We start from the raw sequence: 20,675 nt of genomic DNA, 5'->3' as shown, positions 1-20,675 counted from the left end.
TTTGAACAAAGATCCTTAGAGAGCAGGAGGCCACTCCCTTCAGAGCCAGCCCCTTGTAGATAGGTCTAATTGTTAGGAAATTATTCCTTATCTCAAACCTCACTTTTCCTCATTGCAACTTCCACAGGTTCCTCCTACTTCTGCCCTCTGTTGTCAGGCCAAATAAGCCCAGTCCCTTTTCTAGGGGACAACTCTTCAAATCATAGGGTGAGATGCTAGAAAAATTGGTTTCTAAAGCTTGTGGGATGTGACTTGGTGAAGATAGAACAACCTGTTGCATACAGGGTTTCAGCAGGCCTTAAAATTCTACATGAAAACTTGAATAAAAGAAAAAAATGAAAGAAAATGAAAAATAGCATGATTCAGTCTGTGTTCCATCAATATCAGTTCTTTCTTTGGAGCTGGATAGTATGTTTTTATCAATAGTCCTTTGGGATTGTCTTGGATCGTTGTATTGTTGAGAATAGTTAAGTCATTCACAATTCTTCATCAAACAATATTGCTGTCTCTGTGCACAATGTTCTCTTGGTTCTGCTCACTTCATTATATATCATTTCATACATGTCTTTCCAGGCCTTTCTGAAGTCATCCTGCTTGTCATTTCTTATAGCACAATAATATTCCATCACCATCATATACCATAGTTTGTTTAGCCATTCCCCAATTGATGGACATTCCTTTGGTTTTCAATTCTTAGCTATCACAAAAAGAGCTACTAAAATATTTTTGTACAAATAGGTCTTTTTCTCTTTTTGAGGATGTCTTTGGGAGATAAACCCAGCAGTGGTATTGCTGGATCAAAATTTTATAGCCCTTTGGGCATAGTTCCAAATTGCTCTCCATAATGGTTAGATCTTTTCACAACTCCACCAAGAGTGGATTAGCTTCCCATCTTTCCCTCATCCTCTCCAACATACAATGTTTTCCATTTTTGTTATATTTGCCACTCTGATGGGTGTGAGGTGATACCTCAGAATTGTTTTAATTTGCATTTCTCTGATCAGTGGTGATCTAGAGCATTTTTTCATATGAATATAGATAGCTTTAATTTCTTTGTCTGAAAGCTGCCTGCTCATATCCTTTGACCATTTCTCAATTGGGGAATGACTTGTATTTTCATAAATTTGATTCAGTTCTCTATATATTTGAGAAATGAGGCCTCTATCAGAGATACTTGTTTCCAAAATTCTTCCTCAGTTTTCTACTTCCCTTGTAATCTTGGTTACATTAATTTTGTTTGTGCAAAAGGTTTTTAATTTTGTATAATCAAAATGATCAGATTACATTTGATTTTATTCTCTGCATCTTCTTCGGTCCTAAATTTTTCCTCTGCCCATAAATCTGACAAAAAAAGATTCCATGTTCTCTTAATTTGCTTATGGTAGCATCCTTTATGGGTAAATCATATATCCATTTTGACCTTATTTTAGTATACAGTGTGAGATGTTGGTCTATACCTAGTTTCTGCCATACTGTTTTCCAGTTTTCCCAGTATTTTTTGTCAAACAATGAGTTTTTGTTCCAAAAGGTTGGATCTTTGGTATTATCATATACTAGATTACTATAGTCATTTACTATAGTGTAATTTCTATCTATTCTATTCCACTGATCTACCTCTTTATTTCTTAGCCTGTACCAGATTGTTTTGATAATTACTGCTTTATAATACAGTTTGAGATCTGGTACTGCTAGACCACCTTCTTTCATATTTTTTCATTGATTCCTCTGATATCCTTGAACTTTTGTTTTTCCAGTTGAATTTTTTTTATTATTTTTTCTAGTTCTGTAAAATATTTTTGATAGTCTGATGGGTATAGCACTAAGTAAATAAATTAATTTAGGCAGAATTGTCATTTTTATTATATTGGCTCTGCCTACTCTTGAGCAATTAATATTTTTCCAATTGTTTAGATCTGACTTTATGTGAAAAATATTTTGTAGTTATGGTCATATAGTTGCTGTGTTTGTCTTGGAAGGTAGACTCCATGTTTTACATAATCATACATGTATAACCCATATCTGATTTTTTACCTCCTCAGGGAGAGGGGAGGGGAGGGAGGGAAAGAAGGATAAAAATGGGAACCCCAAACTATAAATAAAAATGTTTATTACCCCCCAAAAAATGTATCTCATGTGGTGTTAAACAACGACAATTCCATATGAAGGGGAAGTTGCTTCAGAAGGTCCAAGAAAATAACATAAATTAGGGAGGTGTCTAAGCTCATGGCAACAAAACACAGATGAGATTGGGACTCAGTCTGCTGACATCTGACCTTTATAAGCATCCTTGATTTCTACAAGCATTCTGGGGGTTGATCAGTAAAAATATTTGTATGGACAGTTGTACAAGGAGGTAGTGGATTGTGGAGGAACTTTGCTCCCTAGGTAGGGTCTGGCTCAAGAGACATAGCCTCTCTTAAACATTTACTTTCTACAATCTGTGCCTCTCATTTTCCTCTATGTTACTTCTAAAGCCTTTGTTATCTGGCTTCTGATCTCATTACCAATATCTCTCCAAAGATATTAGTGACCTCTGCCATATCTAATAGCCTTTTCCCAACTTCATCCTTTTTGACCTTTCTGTAACCTTTGGCACTGTTGATCACTCTTCTCTCCTGGATACTCTCTGCCTTCTAGGTTTTTGTGACAATGCTGTCTTCAGATTCTCCCCCAACCTGTCTGACTACTTATTCTCAGTGTCCTTTCTTGTATCTTCATCAAGGTCAGGCTCACCCCATGGGTGTTCCTCTTGGACTCTGTCCTGAGCCCTCTTTCCCTTCTATACTATCTTGTTTGGTGATCTTATCAACTATAATCGGTTCAATTGCCACTTTACGCAAATGATTCTCATTTCTACATATCCAGCCCTAACCTCTTTCCTAACCTATGATCTTACATCACCATCTAATTTTTGCACATCTCAAACTATATGCCCACAGAAATCTCAAATTCAGTATGCCCACAGAATATTTACCCCATTGTAAAAATGATAGGCTGTATAATATGTTGGAAAAAGCATTGGACAACCAGACAAAATCAGAACTAAAAATATATGGAAAAAATAAGCAGGCAGAATATCAAGGGACACCCTCATGAGAAAAGCTGATGAAAGTAGTCTTGCACTTCTGGACTTGAGAGCATATTACAAAATGTTTATCATGATGGTACTAGGAAAAAGACAACTACCTAGTACTATACAAAGACTAGATAAATAGATCAGTGGAATAGATGAGAAAGGGAAAGGAACAAGCATTTATTAAGCACCATTTCTGTTTTAGGCACTAAATATCCAAGCAAATGTATGCAAAAGATTAATGTGTTATATATATATATATATATATATATATATATGTATATATATATATAAAACATTATATATAACATCATATATAACATTAATGTTATATATATCACACACACATTTTATATATATATATATATATATATATATATATATGAAGATGGTGGAGTAGAGAAGCACTCAACCAAACTCTCCCAACATCCCCTTCTAAACAACTTTAAAATAACACCTAAAATTGAATTCTGAAGTGGCAGAGCCAACAAAAGGTCAGAGTGAGACATTTTTCCAGCCTAAGACAACATAGGAGGTTGGAAAAAGAGATCTGTGACATGGGGGAGAAGATTGGCCCAGGGCCCAAATGGATGAAATATGGGTGGTGGAACTGAGTGGTAGTGACAGAAGCAGCAGTAGCTTCAAAAGCTCTTTAGGCAGAGATAGTAAGGATACCTGGCAACTGGCTAGAAAGAGATTATAGGATACCCCTGTGTTAGTACTGGACTCAGGACCAAATGCTGTTTGGAAACCCTGAGGGACAGTATTGATCACAATTCCAAGAGATCAGGGACCCTTCCAGGGCAAGAACCAGAGTGCAGAACAGGAAAGCATTGACTACATCTCTTTCCAAATCCCAGCACCTTTGAGGCACCAAAAATTCCAAACTCCCAGAACTAGCTCTTAAAATAGCAGTGCAAAAAAGCCTGAGGTTGAGACAAGCCTCTACTCCCACCCCCACCCCCCATGTTGGGAATAGAGCTCAACGTTAACATAAAGTTCCAAATCAAGAAATAGGGTGGAAAAATGAACAAACAATAAAAAAGAACCTTACCATAAAAAAGCTGATATAGTGACAGGGAAGATCAAGACACAAACTCAGAAGGTTACATTGAATTTAAAATAGCTACAGGCCCAGAACCAGAAGAACATTATACACAGTAATAGCAACATTGTGCAATGATCAAGTGTGATACACTTAGCTCTTCTTATCAATAGAATGAGCCAAGATAATCCCAAAAGATTTATGGTAGAAAATGCTATCTACAACCAGAGAAAAACCTATGGAGCTTGAAAGCAGATGGAGGCATACTATTTTCACTTTTGTTGTTGTTTTTTGTTTTTTCATTCTCATGGTCTTTCCTATTTATTCTGATTTTTCTTTTACAGCATGACTAACATGGAAACATATATAACATGATTGTACTATATAACCTATATCAGATTGCTTGCTGTCTTGGGGATGAGGAAAGGGAGGGTGGGAGAGAAAAAATTGAAACTCAAAATCTTATTAAAAATGAATGTTGAAAACTACATGTAATTGGAAAAAATAAAATACTATTAAGTGGGAAAAAAACAGCTACAGGAAACGCCTCAATGAAAACTGTGAATTGGAAGAATCTCAACAAGAATTCCTGGAAAAACAAAAAAAGTGATTTTCAAAATCAACCAAGAGTGGTAGATGAAAAAATAGGTAAATCAATGAAAGCAAGGAAGAAAATTATGAAAAAAATTAACATCTTGTTAAAATCGGTACAAAAATACTAAAAAAAAACCCTTAAAAACAGAATGGGCTAAATGGAAAAAGAGGTACAAAGGCTCACTTTAGAAAATAACTCCTTAAAAATTATAATTGGGCAAGTAAAAGCTAATAACTCTATAGACATCAAGAAACAATGAAAGAAATTACTTCATAGAAATTCAAAAGAATGAAAAAAGTCAAAGAATCTCATTGGAAAAAACTGACCTAGAAAATAGATCCAGGAGAGATGATTTAAGAATTATTAGATTACCTGGAAACCATGATCAAAGAAAGAGCCTAGACATCATATTTCAAGAAATTATCAAGAAAAATATCCTAGAACCAGAGGGTAAAATAGAAACTGAAAGAATCCACTGATGACCACCCAAAAGAGATCCCAAAATGAAAACTCCAAAATTCCAGAGCTTCCATGTCAAAGAGAAAATATATCAAGCAGCTAGAAAAAAACCCATCCAAATACTATGGAGCCACAGCCAGCATCACACAAAATTTAGCAGCTATAATTTTAAAGGAGTAGAGGATTTATAATATGATATTCCAGAAGGCAAAAAAAGTTGGGATTACAACCAAGAATAATCTGACCAGCAAAACTGAGTAAGAATATTTAGTGAAATAGAGGACTTTTAAGCATTCCTGATAAAAAGACCAGAGCTGAGTAGAAAATATGACTTTCAAATAAAAGACTCAAGAGAAGCATAAAAAGGTAAATATGTTATATCGCAAAGACATCCCCCCAAAAAGTGAAAAAGACCTATTTGTACAAAAATATTTATAGCAACTCTTTTTGTGGTGGCTAAGAATTGGAAATTAAAGGAATGCCCATCAATTGGGGAATGGCTAAACAAATTGTGGTATATAATTGTGATAGAATATTATTGTGCTATAAGAAATGACAAAGAATGATTTCAGAAAGGGCTGGAAAGACTTATATGAACTGATGTATAGTGAAGTGAGCAGAACCAAGAAAATGTTGTGCACAATGACAGCAATATTATTTGATGAAGAACTGTGAATGACAAGTATTTTCAGCAATACAATGATCCAAGACAATCCCAAAGGACTAATGATCAAGAATACTATCCAGGGCACCTAGGTGGTGCTGTGGATAGAGCACCAGCCCTGGAATCAGGAGGACCTGAGTTCAAATCCGGCCTCAGACACTTATCACTTACTAGCTGTGTGACCCTGAGCAAGTCACTTAACCCCAATTGCCTCGCCAAAAAAAAGAATACTATCCACCTCCAAAGAAAGAACTGATGTTGATTGAGCACAGACTGAAACATGCTATTTTTCACTTTCATTTTTTCTTTTATTCAAGTTTTCTTATACCAAATGACTAATATAGTAATGTTTCACATAATTGTACACATATAACTTATATCTGACTGCTTACCACATCAGGGAGCGGGAAGGGGAAGGAGGGAATGAGGAATGGAATTGGGAACTCAAAACAAAATAAAAGTGTTTATTATTATTAAAAATGCAAATAAAAGGGTAAACATGAAACAGATAAAATTTTGGATGCTATGCCATTTCTGTATTAGGGCATAAAATTGAAAGTAAGAAAACCCTTGAACTAACAAATAAAACTAGAAGCAAGTTTAATTAAAAATTTTTTTCCCAAATCCCCTTCAGCATTTATCATTTTTCTTTCATGTTAAGTTACCCAATCTGATAGGGCTGATTCAATTTTAGAAAAACTATCAGCACAACTGACCATATCAATAACAAAACTCACAAATATCACATGATTATCAAAATAGATACAGAAAAAGATCTTGGCACAAAATAACACACATTCCTATTAAAAAATACTAGAGAGCATAGAAATCAATGGAGACTTTCTTAAAATGATAAGTAATATCTATTTTAATCCAAGAGCAAACCTTATCTGTAACAGGAATAAACTTGAAGCCTTCCCAATAAGATGAGGAGTGAAATAAAGATACCCATTATCATGACTATTATTCACTGTTGTACTAGAATTGTTAGCTATAGCAATAAGACAAAAAAGAAGAAATTGAAGGAATAAAAATAGGCAATGAAAAAACTATCACTTTTTGCCTGTGATATGATGTTACACTTAAAAAACCCTAGAGAATTATCTAAAAACTAGTTGAAACAATTAACAACTTCAACAAAATTATGGGATATAAAATAAATCCACATAAATGATCAACATTTCTATATACTGCTAAGAAAACCCATCAGCAAGAGATAGAAAGAGGCATTTCATTTAAAATAACTGTAGATAATATAAAATACTTGGAAGTCTACCTGCCAAGACAAAACCAAGAACTATATGAACACAATTACAAAACACTTTCCACACAAAGACAGATCTAAACCATTGGAAAAAATATTAATTGTTCAGGGGGTAGATCAAACCAATATAATAAAAATTACACTAATACCTAAGTTAATTTACTTATTCAATACATCAATTGAACTACCAAAGAATTATTTTATAGAGCTAGAAAAAAATAATAATAAAATACATCTGGAAGGAGAAAAGGGCAAGAATATCAAGTAAATCAATAAAGGTAAAGAAAAGTGGCCTAGTAGTCCCTGAATTCAACTATATTACATAGTGATAATCCTCCAAACAATCAAACTGGTTAAGAAATAGAGTGGTGGATCAGTGGAATAGATTAGGCATACAATACACAGTAGTAAATGACCACAGTAATCTGTTTGACAAATCCAAAGATCCAAGCTTTTGGGGTAAAGATTCAACATTTGATAAAAATTCCTGGGAAAACTGGAAAGCAGTTTGACAGAAACTAGGCTTAGACCAACATTCACATTATATACCAAGATAAGGTCAAAATGGATCAATGATTTAGACATAAAGGGTGATATAAATAAATTAGGAAAACATGGAAAAATGTACCTGTTAGGTCTATGGATATGTAAAAAGTTTATGAAGAAACAAGGGATAGAAGTAAAAGGGATAATTTTGATTGCATGAAATTCAAAAGCTCTTGCACATGCAAAACTAATGGAGTCAAAATTAGAAAGAAAATAGGAAATTGGGTAAATTTTTTATAGCATTTCTCTGATAAAGGCTTCATTTGCCAAATATGTAGGGAACTGAGCCAAATTTATAAAAATAAGAGCCATTCCCCTGTTGATAAATGGTCAAAAAATATCATGAGGCAGTTTTCAGAAGAATAAACCAAAGGTAACAATAGTCATTTGAAAAAATGCTCCAAATCACTACTGATTAGAGAAATGTGAATTAAAGCAACTGAAATACCACCAACACCTATCAGATTGGGTAAATAACCTGAAAGAAAAATGATAAATGCTGGAGGGGATGTAGAAAAATTCAGACACTAATTCACTACTGGTGGAGTTGTGAACTAGTTTAACCATTCTGGAGAACAATTTGAAACTACACACAAAGAGGTATAAAAACCATGCATACCTTTTGATCTGTATACCAGATAAATCAAAGAAAAGAGAAAAGTATCTATTCATACAAAATTATAGCAGCCTTTTAAATTGTCATGTCAAAGAATTGGAAATTGAGGGAATGTCCATCAATTGGGCTGGACAAATTGTGGTATGTGATTGTGATGGAATACTATTGTGCTATAAGAAATGAGAAATTTACCTATTCAGTGACATACTAATCAGACTACCTAAAATTATTTTATAGAGCTAGAAAAAATAATAACAAAATTCATCTGGAAAAACAAAAGGTCAAGAATATCAAGGGAACTAATGAAAAAAAAATGCACAGCAAAGTGAGCTAGCTGTACCAAATCTGAAGCGCTACTATAAAGCAACAATCATTAAAACTATTTGGTACTGGCTAAGAAATAGAGTGGAGGATCAATGGAACAGGTTAGACACAGGTGACACAGTAGTAAATGACTTTAGTAATGTACTGTTTGATAAATCCAGAGACCCCAGCTTCTGGGATAGGAACTCAGTATTTGACAAAAACTGCTGGAAAAACTGGAAGATATTATGGCAGAAACTAAGCATAGGCCAATATCTTACACCTTATACTAAAATAAGGTCAAAATGGGTACGTGATTTAGACATAAAAGGTGATACCATAGGTAAAGTAGGAGAGGAAGGAATAATTTACCTCTCAGATCTTTGGAAAGGAGAACAGTTTATGACCAAACAGGGGATGGAGAATATTGTGAAATGCAAAATGGATGATTTTGACTACATTAAATTAAAAAGGTTTTGCACAAACAGAAGTAATGCATCCAGAATTGGAAGGGAGACAGAGAGCTGGGAAACAATTTTTATAGCCAGTACTTCTGATGAAGGCCACATTTCTTTTCTTTTCTTTTTAAATTTTTTTTTAAAAAGTTTTATTTTATTATTTTCCAGTTACATGTAGATATAGCTTTCAGCATTTGTTTACATAAAATTTCCAATTTCAAATTTTTTCTCCCTCCCCCCCCTCCCCCAGACAGCAGGCAATCTGATATAGGTTTTATACACACACACACACACACACACACACACATATCTATATACATATATATGTACATACACATATACACATACATAACAACATTAAACACATTTCTGCATCAGTCATGCTATAAGAGAAGAGTCAGAGCAATAAAGAAAAACCTTAAAATAGAAAAACAACAGCACCAAAACCAAAAGAAATATTATGGTTCAATCAGCATCCATATTCCATAGTTTTTGAAGGCCACATTTCTAAAATATATCGGGAACTAAATCAAATTTATAAGAATCCAAGTCATTCCCCAGTTGAGAAGTGGTCAAAGGATATGAATAGGCAGTTTTCTTATGAAGAAATAAAAGTTATATATTGACATATAAAAAAAATGCTCTAAATCACTATTGATTAGAGAACTGCGAATTAGAGCAACTCTGAGGTACTACCTGACACCTGTCAGATTGGCTAATGTGACAAAGGGGAAAGGTAATAAATGTTGGAGAAGTTATGGAAAAACTGGAACACTGGTGCATTGTTGGTGGAGCTGTGAACTGATCCAACCATTCTGGAGAGCAGTTTGGAACTATGCCCAATGGGCTATAAAGCTGTGCATACCCTTTGACCCAGCAATACCACTATTAGGTCTTTTTTCCAAAGAGATCATAAAAAAGGGAAAAGGACCCACATGTACAAAGATATTTATGGCTGCTCTTTTTGTGGTGACAAGGAATTGGAGATTGAGGGGTTGCCTATCAATTGGGGAATGGCTGAACAAGTTGTAGTATATGAATGTAATGGAATTCTATTGTGCTGTGGGAAGCAGGCGGATTTCAGAGAAACCTGAAAGTACTTGTATCATCTGATTATGAGTGAGATGAGCAGAACCAGGAGAACATTGTACACAGTATCAACAACATTATGTGTGGATCAACTGTGATGGACTTGATTCTTCTCAGCAATGCAATGGTCCAGGATAGTTCCAAAGGACACATGATGGAAAATGTTCTCCAAATCCAGAAAAGAACAAAAAAAAGAACCGTAGAATCTAGATGCAGATCGAACCATACTATTTCTATTGTTTTTTGTTGTTGTTTTTCTTTTTTGAGGTTTTTCTTTTTTTACTCTGATTCTTCTCTCATAACATTACTAATGCAGAAATATGTTCACTATGATTGTACATCTATAACCTCTATCAGATTACTTGCTGTCTTGGGGAGGGGGGACAGAGGGGAGGGAGGGAGAAAAATTTGAAACTAGAAATCTTATAAAAACAAATGTTGAAAACTATCTCTAAATGTAACTGGAAAATAATAAAATATTTATATAAAAAAAGAAATGAGAGCGAGATAGTTTCAGAAAATCCTTGGAAGACTTAGATGAACTGATACAAAGTGAAATCAGCAGAACCAGAAGAACAATGATGTAAAGATGATCACCTGCAAAAAATTTAGTTAATCTGATCAAGACAATGATCCAAGATAATTTCAAAAGGACCCAGGATGAAAAATGCTATCCATCTCCAGAAAGAGAACTGATGAACTCTGAATGCAGAGTGAAACATACTTTTTTTTCACCTTTTTTTTTGTTTGTTTTCCTTTGCCATATGAGTAATATGGAAATTTTTGCATGACTTACCATGTGTAATTGATATCAAATTGCTTGCTTTCTGAAAGAGGGAGGGGAGGGACAGAAGGGAGGGAAAGAATTTGGAACTCAAAAAAAAAATGAGTGCATTTTTTTCATGTAATTTACTAATATTTAATGAAATAAATCAAAATCATTTAAAAAGATAAATTTATACAAACTATAAACTGGGTTGTGGATTCATTATTTAAAAAATCTGCTTGGGAAAATTGACTAGCAATTTGGTGGGAAAAGCATTTAGACTCATTCTTATACTTACACAATGTACTTCATGTAATTCTAGAGGGATGATGCATTTAACCATAAAAAAGATGGAAGAAAATAGAATAAATGTTTATCTCACAAAGATTTTTTTCAATTCAATAAATAGAAAGATTATTGTCAAGGGAGATTTGCTTGACTATATTAAAATAAAACTTTTCTGTGCAAAAAACATTATAAATAACAAAAATTAAATTGTGAGAAAATTTTTAGGAAATCACATAAGATAATAATATCTAAAATATATTATTATTATTAAGAAATCAGAGAGATAACTCCCAACATACAATGGCTAAATGATCAAAGAAAATGAACAATGTATAAAAGGAAACATATTGTTAATAATCTTATGAAAAAAGGCTCAACCTCACTAATGATCAAAGAAATATAAATTAAAAAAATTTTTAGGTATACCTCACACCTATCAAATTGGCAAAAGTAATTGAAATCTGATTCTCAACAATACTGAGGGGGAAAGGAGTATCCATGAGTTCCATGCTGCCTATGGAAAGTGATTCCAGATTAGTAGAGAGATTGATGACCCCTTTTTGTTCAAAGATTTTCATGGCAGCATTATCAATAATTGTAAAAAACTGTTAACCTGCATGATTCATTATAGGATGATAAATGTGTTGATTAGTCCCCAGGCATGTTGCTACAGCAGCCTCATTCCAAAGGAGTGGTTACATTGCCTTGAGATAGCATCATAAGCAGAAGTAGTGGGGGGAGGGGGAGGAAGGAAGTAAACTGAGTGTGGTGTATGGTGCTTCTAAGACAGAATTAGATACTTTGTAGAGTAGCAACAACAGCATTCTAGGGGAGTTCCTGGACTACACTAAAGAGCTTTGGGAGGCACAGTGACAATGTGGAGAAGCAAATCTAGACTTACACAATCCACCTGATACTTGAGGTCTGGGTTTGCTCTTGTACATTGTGGTACCACCTATCAAAGCTGCTCAGTGTGATCCAGTAGCACCCTCACCAATCTATTACTGGTGGTCCTCCCCTCAGTCTCAGCACTAGGTCACACAAATTACCTTGAGACTGGACAAACTTTAAGAAGCCTTTGGACTCATCAGAAGGAGAGGGGTCAAAGCTGGTGGCTACTGGTTACATTCTTGATGACATGGCAAAAGTTTATGTGCTCAGATTACCAAATGAGATAATGGACAAAATCTGTATATGTGTGAGTTATTGTAATTTCCCCAATGTGGGCATGATCTCCACTAACACAAATCATGAACCTGGTGTAACTTGACAGATATAATAGGATCATAGATTTAGAAGAAGAAAGGAAAGAAACTAGCATTTATGAAGTGCTTACTATATGCCAAACTGTGCAAAGGGACCTCAGAGTATATTCACATTTATATAGCATTTTAAAGTTTACAAAGCATTTTCTTTACAGTAACCCTATCAATTAGATAGTCAGACTATTATTACCATGACTCTCATTTAATAGAGTAAAAAAACTGATCCCAAAGAGATTAAGTGACTTGCCCAAGGTTTTAGGACTACTAGTAATAATAGCTAACATTTATATAGCATAGCATTTTAAGGTTTGCAAAGTTTTAACTATATCATTTTATCCTTAAAATAGCCCTGGGATGTAGGTACCATTACTATCCCCATTCTATAGATGAGGAAACGGAGTTTTTAAAAAAAGAGATTAAATGACTTTGCCATGGGCACACACCTGGGTGTCTGACACAGGATTTTCCTGATGACAAGTCAGTACTCTTGTACATATACTCTATAGTCATAGGGTGAAACCTACAAACCATCCTTTCTTTACATAGAGCCTCTACAAAGTAAGTACTTAATAAATACTTCTCAGCTGATTGATTCCGACTTCTTTACTCTCTCTCACCCTTGCTCCCCATATCCATTTATGAATTATTTTGACCCCCCAATTTTTTGTCATTCTGTGGCCATCTTAATCATGATTTTGAATTTAGGTCGGTACTTGGGCAATAGACATATAGTCTCCAAAGTCTTTCCTTGAAGCCTTTCTGGATTAATAGGACCATCCAGAGCTTATGCTTAGCTAGCAGAGCTTTTAAAAACCCAGGGTTATCCTCATTCAATGTTGAAATCGGTGTGATTCCTAAAGAGCCTGGCACTGATTCTGTTCCCCAGACAGCCACAGCAGTTGTATTCTTTGATTGGATGGAAGGAGGTAGACTCCTCCTTCTCTGAGGTGGTAGCAGAAGTGTAGCAGTTCATATTTACCCTGTTTTTAATTCTTGAATCTCTTGCACATTTGTCCTTTTGCTACTGGTGTTTTCGTTCCCCCAGCCTCAAATTATTTTTACAACTGACCTTAACTATTCTTGCTTACATGTTGCTGCATGTTCCTCTGCTTGAGAAAATTATACAACGGTTCTTTGATTTCCCCCTCCCCACCCCCAATCTCCTCTGGAAGCTTGTTCCTCTGATCAGCCCCTCTTACTAATCTTTTCTGATTCACTGTCCCCACATTGGTTGTTCCAAATCTTCTCTTTTCAAACCATCTAAATCACTATCTGCCTTAATCCCTCTCAGCAGAAGACACCACCTTAAATTTCACTGAAAAAGTAGGACTATGTTTGTTTTAAAATATGTATTTCAGATCACCTCATCATTCCCCGCCCCATTCTCTTCTTTGTTTCAGTCTTAGTTCTTTTTGATGCCAACCTCTTTACTTGTGCCCTAGATTTTATCACCTACCATCTCCTCTAGCAGATTGTTCTCTTTATCCTCCCCTCTTGCTCATTAATTTTCAACCTCTCTCTTCACTGGTTCCTTCCCTAATGCTTTCAAACATGCTCAGAATTCCTCATCCTTAAACTCCACTCAAATATCTCCTTAAGCTATTCTTACCCCTTTCACAGGCAAACTCCTAGAAAAAAAACTATCTATCTATCTATCTATCTATCTATCTATCTATCTATCTATCTATCTATCTATCTATCTATCTATCTATCTATCATCTATCTATCTATCATCTATCTATCTATCTATCTATCTATCTATCTATCTTTCTTTCTTTCTTTCTATCTATCTATCTATCTGTGTGTGTGTGTGTGTGTGTGTGTGTGTGTTTGGGTGTGATGGACTCATAAAGCAGTCTGGTGGAGCCTGTAATATTCCTTTCCAGAAAAATGTTTTAAATGCATAAAATAAAATATATAGAACCAATTATGTTGAAATACATTTGTTAAATTTTTTTTCAAAGTAGTTCATAGGCCAAGAACCCCTAATATATTTGGTTGCTCCATTTTCTCAGCTTCTCAACCCCTGTATTTTATCTTCTATCTCCACTGAAATGCTCTCTGTAAGGTCTCCAATGACCCCTTTTTGCTAAATTCAGTGAACTTTTCTCAGTCTTTGACTTCTTTGATTTCTTTTTGGCATTTGATACTGTTGGTCACCACTTTCTTCTACAATTTGTACCTGGGTTTTCATGCTTCTGCTCTGTTAGTGATCAATTCTTCTCTATCTCCTCTGCATGCTCACTATTAGTATCCCAATCCCTATGAGTAGGTAAACCTCAGGGTTCTGTACTGGGAGTTTTCCTTCTCCTGACAATATCTTTAGCTCTAACACACTCAATGACTTTCTTTGTTCAAATGACTCCCATATCTACATCTACAGTTTTCATGCCTATCCTGGGTTCCAACTGAGGACCTCCAACTGCCTGCTTGATGTCTCATGTGTGTTTAGACTTCAACATATCCCCAACAGAACTCATGATCCTTCCTTTGACCACTCCTCCCACTTTATAATTTCCCTTTTTCTGTTGAAGACACCATTGTTCTTCCAGTTGCTCAAGTTGCAACCTGCAAGTTATCTTTTGTTCACTCAGTGCCTGCCACTGAGTTTTAAGTATTAGGCTTAATTTAAATGTTAAGTATTTAAATTTTAAGCATTGATTACTTAATAATTACTTCTTGCTTGTTTGATCCTGGCTTCTTTACTCTCCCTCACCACCACATATCCAGTCAGGTGCCAAGTCAGTTCCCCCACCTCAATATATCTTATATTCTTCCCCTTCTTTCTACTCACACCACCACCACCCTAGTCACAGCCCTCATTGTCCTTTGTCTAGACTATTGCAATAACCTAACCTTTCATCTGGTCTTCCTCCAGCCAGTCTTGTTCCCTTTCCAATCTATCTTCTATAGGGCTTCCAAATTGATATTCCTAAAACATAGATATGAACACATTCTGTATTCTAGCTAAATTGGCCTGCTTGTTGTTCCCCCAAAAAGACATTCAGTCTCCCATTTCTATGACATCACGTGGTCTGTCCCTGATGGACATTTCAGGCATTTTATTCCTGATTCTTGGAACCCTTAGCTCTTTTCAAAGCTCGGCTCCAGTGCCAACCCTTTCTTCCATGAGATATCTCCTGGTTCCCCCAATTGATAGTGTCCCCTCCTCTGTTCAGTCCCTGTATTTTGGAGGATATAATAGCTTCCATTTATATAGACTACAGGGTCAGCCCTCTATCCATTGTGTAACCTACCTGCCATATATTTATTTGTTGGTGGCCATCCTGTCTTCCTCTAATAAGCTCCCTGAGAGAAAGTAATTGTCTTTTTTTTATGTTTGTATCCCTAGTGCCTCTCAGACATCCTGGAACACAGTAGGAACAAAATAAATGTTTATTTATTGATTAACAGCAGCTATCCAAGCAGCTAGATGGTTCAGTGGACAGAGGGCTGCATCTAGAGTTAGGAGGATCTGCGTTCAAATCCTGCCTCAGACACTAGCTGTGGCATGACTCTGGGTAAATCATTTAACCTCTGGAGGAAGAAATGGCAAACCACTCCAGTATCTTTGCCAAGAAAACTCCATGGACAGTATGGTCCATGGAGTTACAAAGGGTCAGACATCACTGAACAACAAAAATCAACCGCTACAACTTTTACAGTCAGAAGAGGTCCCAGGAGACCAAACTATTTATGACAGAAATAGCAGTGGGTGGGTCGCTGAATATCAGTCACCTATGTAACTTTGGTCTACCAGATAAAATGAAAGGAAAAAAGCAGGAGATAATTAGCTAAAAACTAAAGTGATGGAGCTATCCCAGGTCACCTGGTAACCTCTTTTCCTACCTTTTTTTAAAAAACTATCATTTATATAGCACCTTAAGGTTCACTAAGTGCTTTACAAATATTATCTCAGTTGATTCTCACAACAGCATTGGGAGGTAGGTGCTATTATTGTCCCCATTTTACAGTTAAGGAAACTAAGTCAGGGGTTATGTGACTTGTCCAGGATTACATAGCTAGTAAGTGGCCAAGGCTGAATTTGAACTCAGGTTTTCACTCTAGGTCCAGTGACCACTACCCACTGTGCCATTTAGTTATCCTATATTTTCAAAGCTCCTGGTATTGCCTTAATGGGTGGAGGTGGAGATCTGAAATGGCTTGGTGACAGAATGAGCTTCTGTCCTTCAAGGACCAGCCTAGAGAAGCTTGGAAAAACTTGGCATTAGGTTGGATACAAGATGATTAATTTTGGGGGTTCCACAACTTCTGAAGAAGCTCCTAAGTTTTATCAGTTAACAAGTTTCCATGAAGTGCCTTTTGTGTGCCAGGTACTGTGTTAGGCACTGGGAATACAAAGACAAAACTGAAAGGAGAGGTTTTCCTCTATCTTGGTTGAAGTCAAAGGCACACCAAGGAAATCACAAGCTGCTGAAGTAAGAAATCTGCTACATTTGTAATTAACTTTGAACAATGGGGGTCAGCTAGGTGGTGCAGTGGATGAAGCATTTGCTCTGAATTCAGGAGGACCTGAGTTCAAATGCGGCCTCAGACACTTGACACTTGCTAGCTGTGTGACCCTGGGCAAGTCACTTAACCCTCATTGTCCTGCAAGACACCAACAACAAACAAACAAACAAACAAAAAACTCTGAAGTATGAGTAATGAATAATTAACAATGAACTTTATGGAGGTCTTTTCTGACAACTTTGCTCCTGGAGCTAGAATTTCTAGGTCCCAGTGCTTAACTAGCATATGTTGGTCAGAGATAAGCAGACTCATTCTCGGAAAGCAGCTGTTTATCATAGGACAACTACAGCTTCCCCTTCTTCTCTAGCTAGAATTTTAGCCCCTTACAGATAGCAACTTTACACTAGTATATGTTGGTCAGAGACAGGCAGACTTATTCACGGAAAGCAGCTGTTTCTCATAGAATGACAGCTTCCCCTTCTCCATATTGCAGTGTCTTTGGAAGTCAGGCACAATTAAAAAAACATAACTTGATTCCATCTCAGCGATCTTCTCTTATAGCCAAGGCCTAGAGGAGGAGACAACACCAAGGAAGGGCCATAGCTCCTTGACACTGAACCACTCCAGTGATCAGGGCAGGTCAGGTGCCTCTCTAAAAAAGCTATTGATGGAGAACGTTCCCATTCCAAATGGAGAGCGCAGTCTCTGAATATATCCCAATTGACACTTACCTATTTGTAAATGGAGGATGATTAAGAGCCATTGCAGTAGATGTGTCATGATCCTGAGCCTCAGCCCAAGACCCAGTCTGAACCTCTCAGTCAAGTTGCTTTTTTGAAGTTGTACCATGAATAGAAAGTGACATCTCGTTTGCATTTCCTCTGAGAACTGCCTTTGTAGGGGTGGAGAGATTTAAAGTTTATAGGGAGGAAGAGGTCCTTACACTCTCCACCCTCTGTCAGTCAGTCAAGAAGCAATTATTAAATGCTTACTAGTACGAGGCACTGGAATACAAAGAAGGGCAAAATACAGTCCCTGCTCTTGAGTTCACAGTCTAATGTGTGTGTGTGAAAATATGCAAACAACTTTGTACATACCAAAAATAAGGAGAGGACCTGGAAGTGTCTTTTATAGAAGGTAGGATTTAAGCCATCTTGAAGGAAGTCCTGGAAAATAAGAGATGGAGTTAAGGGGAGAGTGGATTCCAGGTTTGTGGGACAGCCAGTGATAATGACCAGAGCCTGAGAAATCATGCCTGAGAATCATGTGTAAGGAACATCAATTGGGCCAGTGTTGGAACATAGGTCATCTGGAGGAAAGTAAAGTGTCAGAAGACTGGGAGGGAATGAGGGGCTTTAAATACTAAACTTTATATTTTATCATGGAAGTAATAGGAAGCCACTGGAGTTTATCGAATAGAACCATGGCATGATTAGATTAGCATGAGGAAGATCACTTTCATAGGAACTCAATGATGGGCTGAAGTGGGGAGAGATTCGAGGCAGGAAGACCAACCAGAAACCTATTTCCATAGTCTAGGCATTAGGTAATAAGGACCTCCATCAGGGTGATGGTTGTATGAGTGAACACAAGGGGATGTATGTGAGTGATGTCATGTAGGTGTAAATGACAAGGCTTGGCAACAGATTAGATATGTGGAATGGCTCAGTATGTCAGTCTATAAACATTTATTATATATCCACTATGTACCAGGATCTGTGCTAAATACTGAGGAGGCAAAGAAAGTTAAAAGACAGCATTTGCTCCCAAGGAGCTCTCAGTCTAATGGGGGGTACTATATATAGATGGTATTATGGAGATAACAACTAAGTTACAAACAAGTTATTGTCAGGATAAATAGGAGATAATCAATAGAGGGAAAGTACTAAAATTGAAAGGGTTCGTGAAAGGCTTCTTGTAGAAGGTAGTACTTTAGCTGGGACTTAAAGGAATCCAGGAAAGCCATGAGGCATAGATGAGGATGGAGAGCTTTCCAGGTAGAGGGGACTTCCAGGTAAAATGCCGGGAAACAAGACACAGGGTATCTTGTTTGAAGAACCATTGGATTGGAGTGGGGGGAGTGTAAAGGAGAACACTGGGAAGATAGGGGTGTGGGGAGACAGGTGATGGAGGACTTTGAATGTCAAACAGAGCACTTTTTATTTGATCCTAGAGGTGATAGGGAACCACTAGGGAGAAGGAAGAAGGGAGGGAAAGAGGGAAGGAGGGAGGGAGAGAGACAGAGACAGAGAGACAGAGAGAGACAGAGACAGAGAGACAGAGAGACAGAGATGAAGAGAGACAGAGAGAGACAGAGACAGAGCGAGATAGACAGAGACAGAGAGAGACAGAGAGACAGAGACAGAGATGGAGAGAGACAGAGACAGACAGACAGAGACAGACAGACAGACAGAGACAGAGAGAAAGACACATGGAGAGAGAATGTGTGTGTGTGTGTGTGTATGTGTGTGTGTGTGAGAGAGAGAGAGAGAGAGAGAGAGAGAGAGAGAGAGAGAGAGAGAGAGAGAGAGAGAGAGAGAGAGAGAGAGAGTCAGATCTACTCTTCAGGAAGATTACTTTGACACTTAGTGGAGGATGGATTGGACTGGGGAGAAGAAACTTGTGCCATACAGAGAAACCCGCATGCTATAGTACAAGTGTGAATCCAAGACAATTCCAGAAAACTCAAGATGGAAAATATTATTCATATCCAGAGAATGAACTGATGGAGGCTGAATGCATGTCTAAGCATACTATTTTCACTTTGGTTTTTTAATGTTTTTTTTCCTTTTGAAAAACATAAACCAGAAAACATGACTAATGTGGAAATATGTTTAACAATTGCACATGTATGACCTTTATCAGATTGCTTGTCATCTTGGAGAGGTGGGGAGAGGAGGGGAGAAAAATCTGGAACTCAAAAATCTTATAAGAATGAATATTGAAAACTATCTTTACATATAATTGGAAAAAATAAAATACTGCTTACATAAAAATAATCCAAGCATGAGGTAATGGAGGCCTACACCAGGGTGGTGGTAGTGTCAGAGGAGAGAAGGGGACATATTCAAGAGATGCTATGAAGGTTAAATTAACAGACTTGATAACATTGGATATGGAGATAAGAATAAGGAGTTGAGGATGATACCTAGATTTTGAGCTTTGCTAACTGGGAAGATAGTGGGGCCCTCAACAGTAATAGAGAAGTTAGGAAGAAGGAAGATTTTGGAGAGAAAGTCTGGTTTAGCTTTAGACATGTTGATTTTAAGATGTCTGTGGGACATCCTTTTTAACATGTTTAATGGCAGTTGGAGATATGAAACTTGAGGTCAGCACTAGATAAGTAATTTTGAGAATCATCTGCAGAGAGATAATAATTCATCCCATACTACTTCATGAGATTACCAAGTAAGATAGTATAGAAGAAGGTCAAAAAACAGTTGGTGAAGCAAGACTGGAGGTCAAAAGAGAGGTTAGGGCTAGATACATAGATCTGGGAATAATTTCCATTCAGATGATTATTGAAGCCCTAGAAACTGATAAGATCAACAAGTGAGATTAATATAGAAGAAAAGAAGATCCAGGAAAGAGCCTTGGGGGAACACTTACAAATTAGGGGGCTGATCTCAGGGAAGGAAAGGAGACAGAGAATGAGTGGTCAGAGAGGGAGGAGGAAAAATAGGAAAGAACAATGTCACAAAAACCTATAAAGGAGAGAGTATCTAGGAGAAGAAGATGATCAACAGGACTAAAAGCTGCAGAAATGTCAAG

The 20,675-nt window shown here is 36.6% G+C and overlaps 1 protein-coding gene across 1 annotated transcript in view; it reads right to left on the bottom strand.

Annotated features, from left to right (window-relative positions):
• LOC122725938 (SLAM family member 9-like) overlaps positions 1-17,734 on the bottom strand; it is a 47,252-nt gene extending 29,518 nt beyond the window's left edge. The window contains exon 1 of the mRNA XM_043963301.1: positions 17,636-17,734. Coding sequence (XP_043819236.1) covers positions 17,636-17,684 — 49 coding nt within the window. The 5' untranslated portion in view covers positions 17,685-17,734. The remainder of the gene's footprint in view (positions 1-17,635) is intronic.
• Between the last annotated feature and the right edge of the window lie 2,941 nt (positions 17,735-20,675).

Source organism: Dromiciops gliroides, chromosome 4, assembly GCF_019393635.1.
Source record: "Dromiciops gliroides isolate mDroGli1 chromosome 4, mDroGli1.pri, whole genome shotgun sequence".
In the NCBI taxonomy this organism is placed as follows: Eukaryota; Metazoa; Chordata; class Mammalia; order Microbiotheria; family Microbiotheriidae; genus Dromiciops; species Dromiciops gliroides.
Note: the sequence above shows the minus strand (reverse complement) of the source record. Positions and strands in the feature narration are given on the sequence as shown.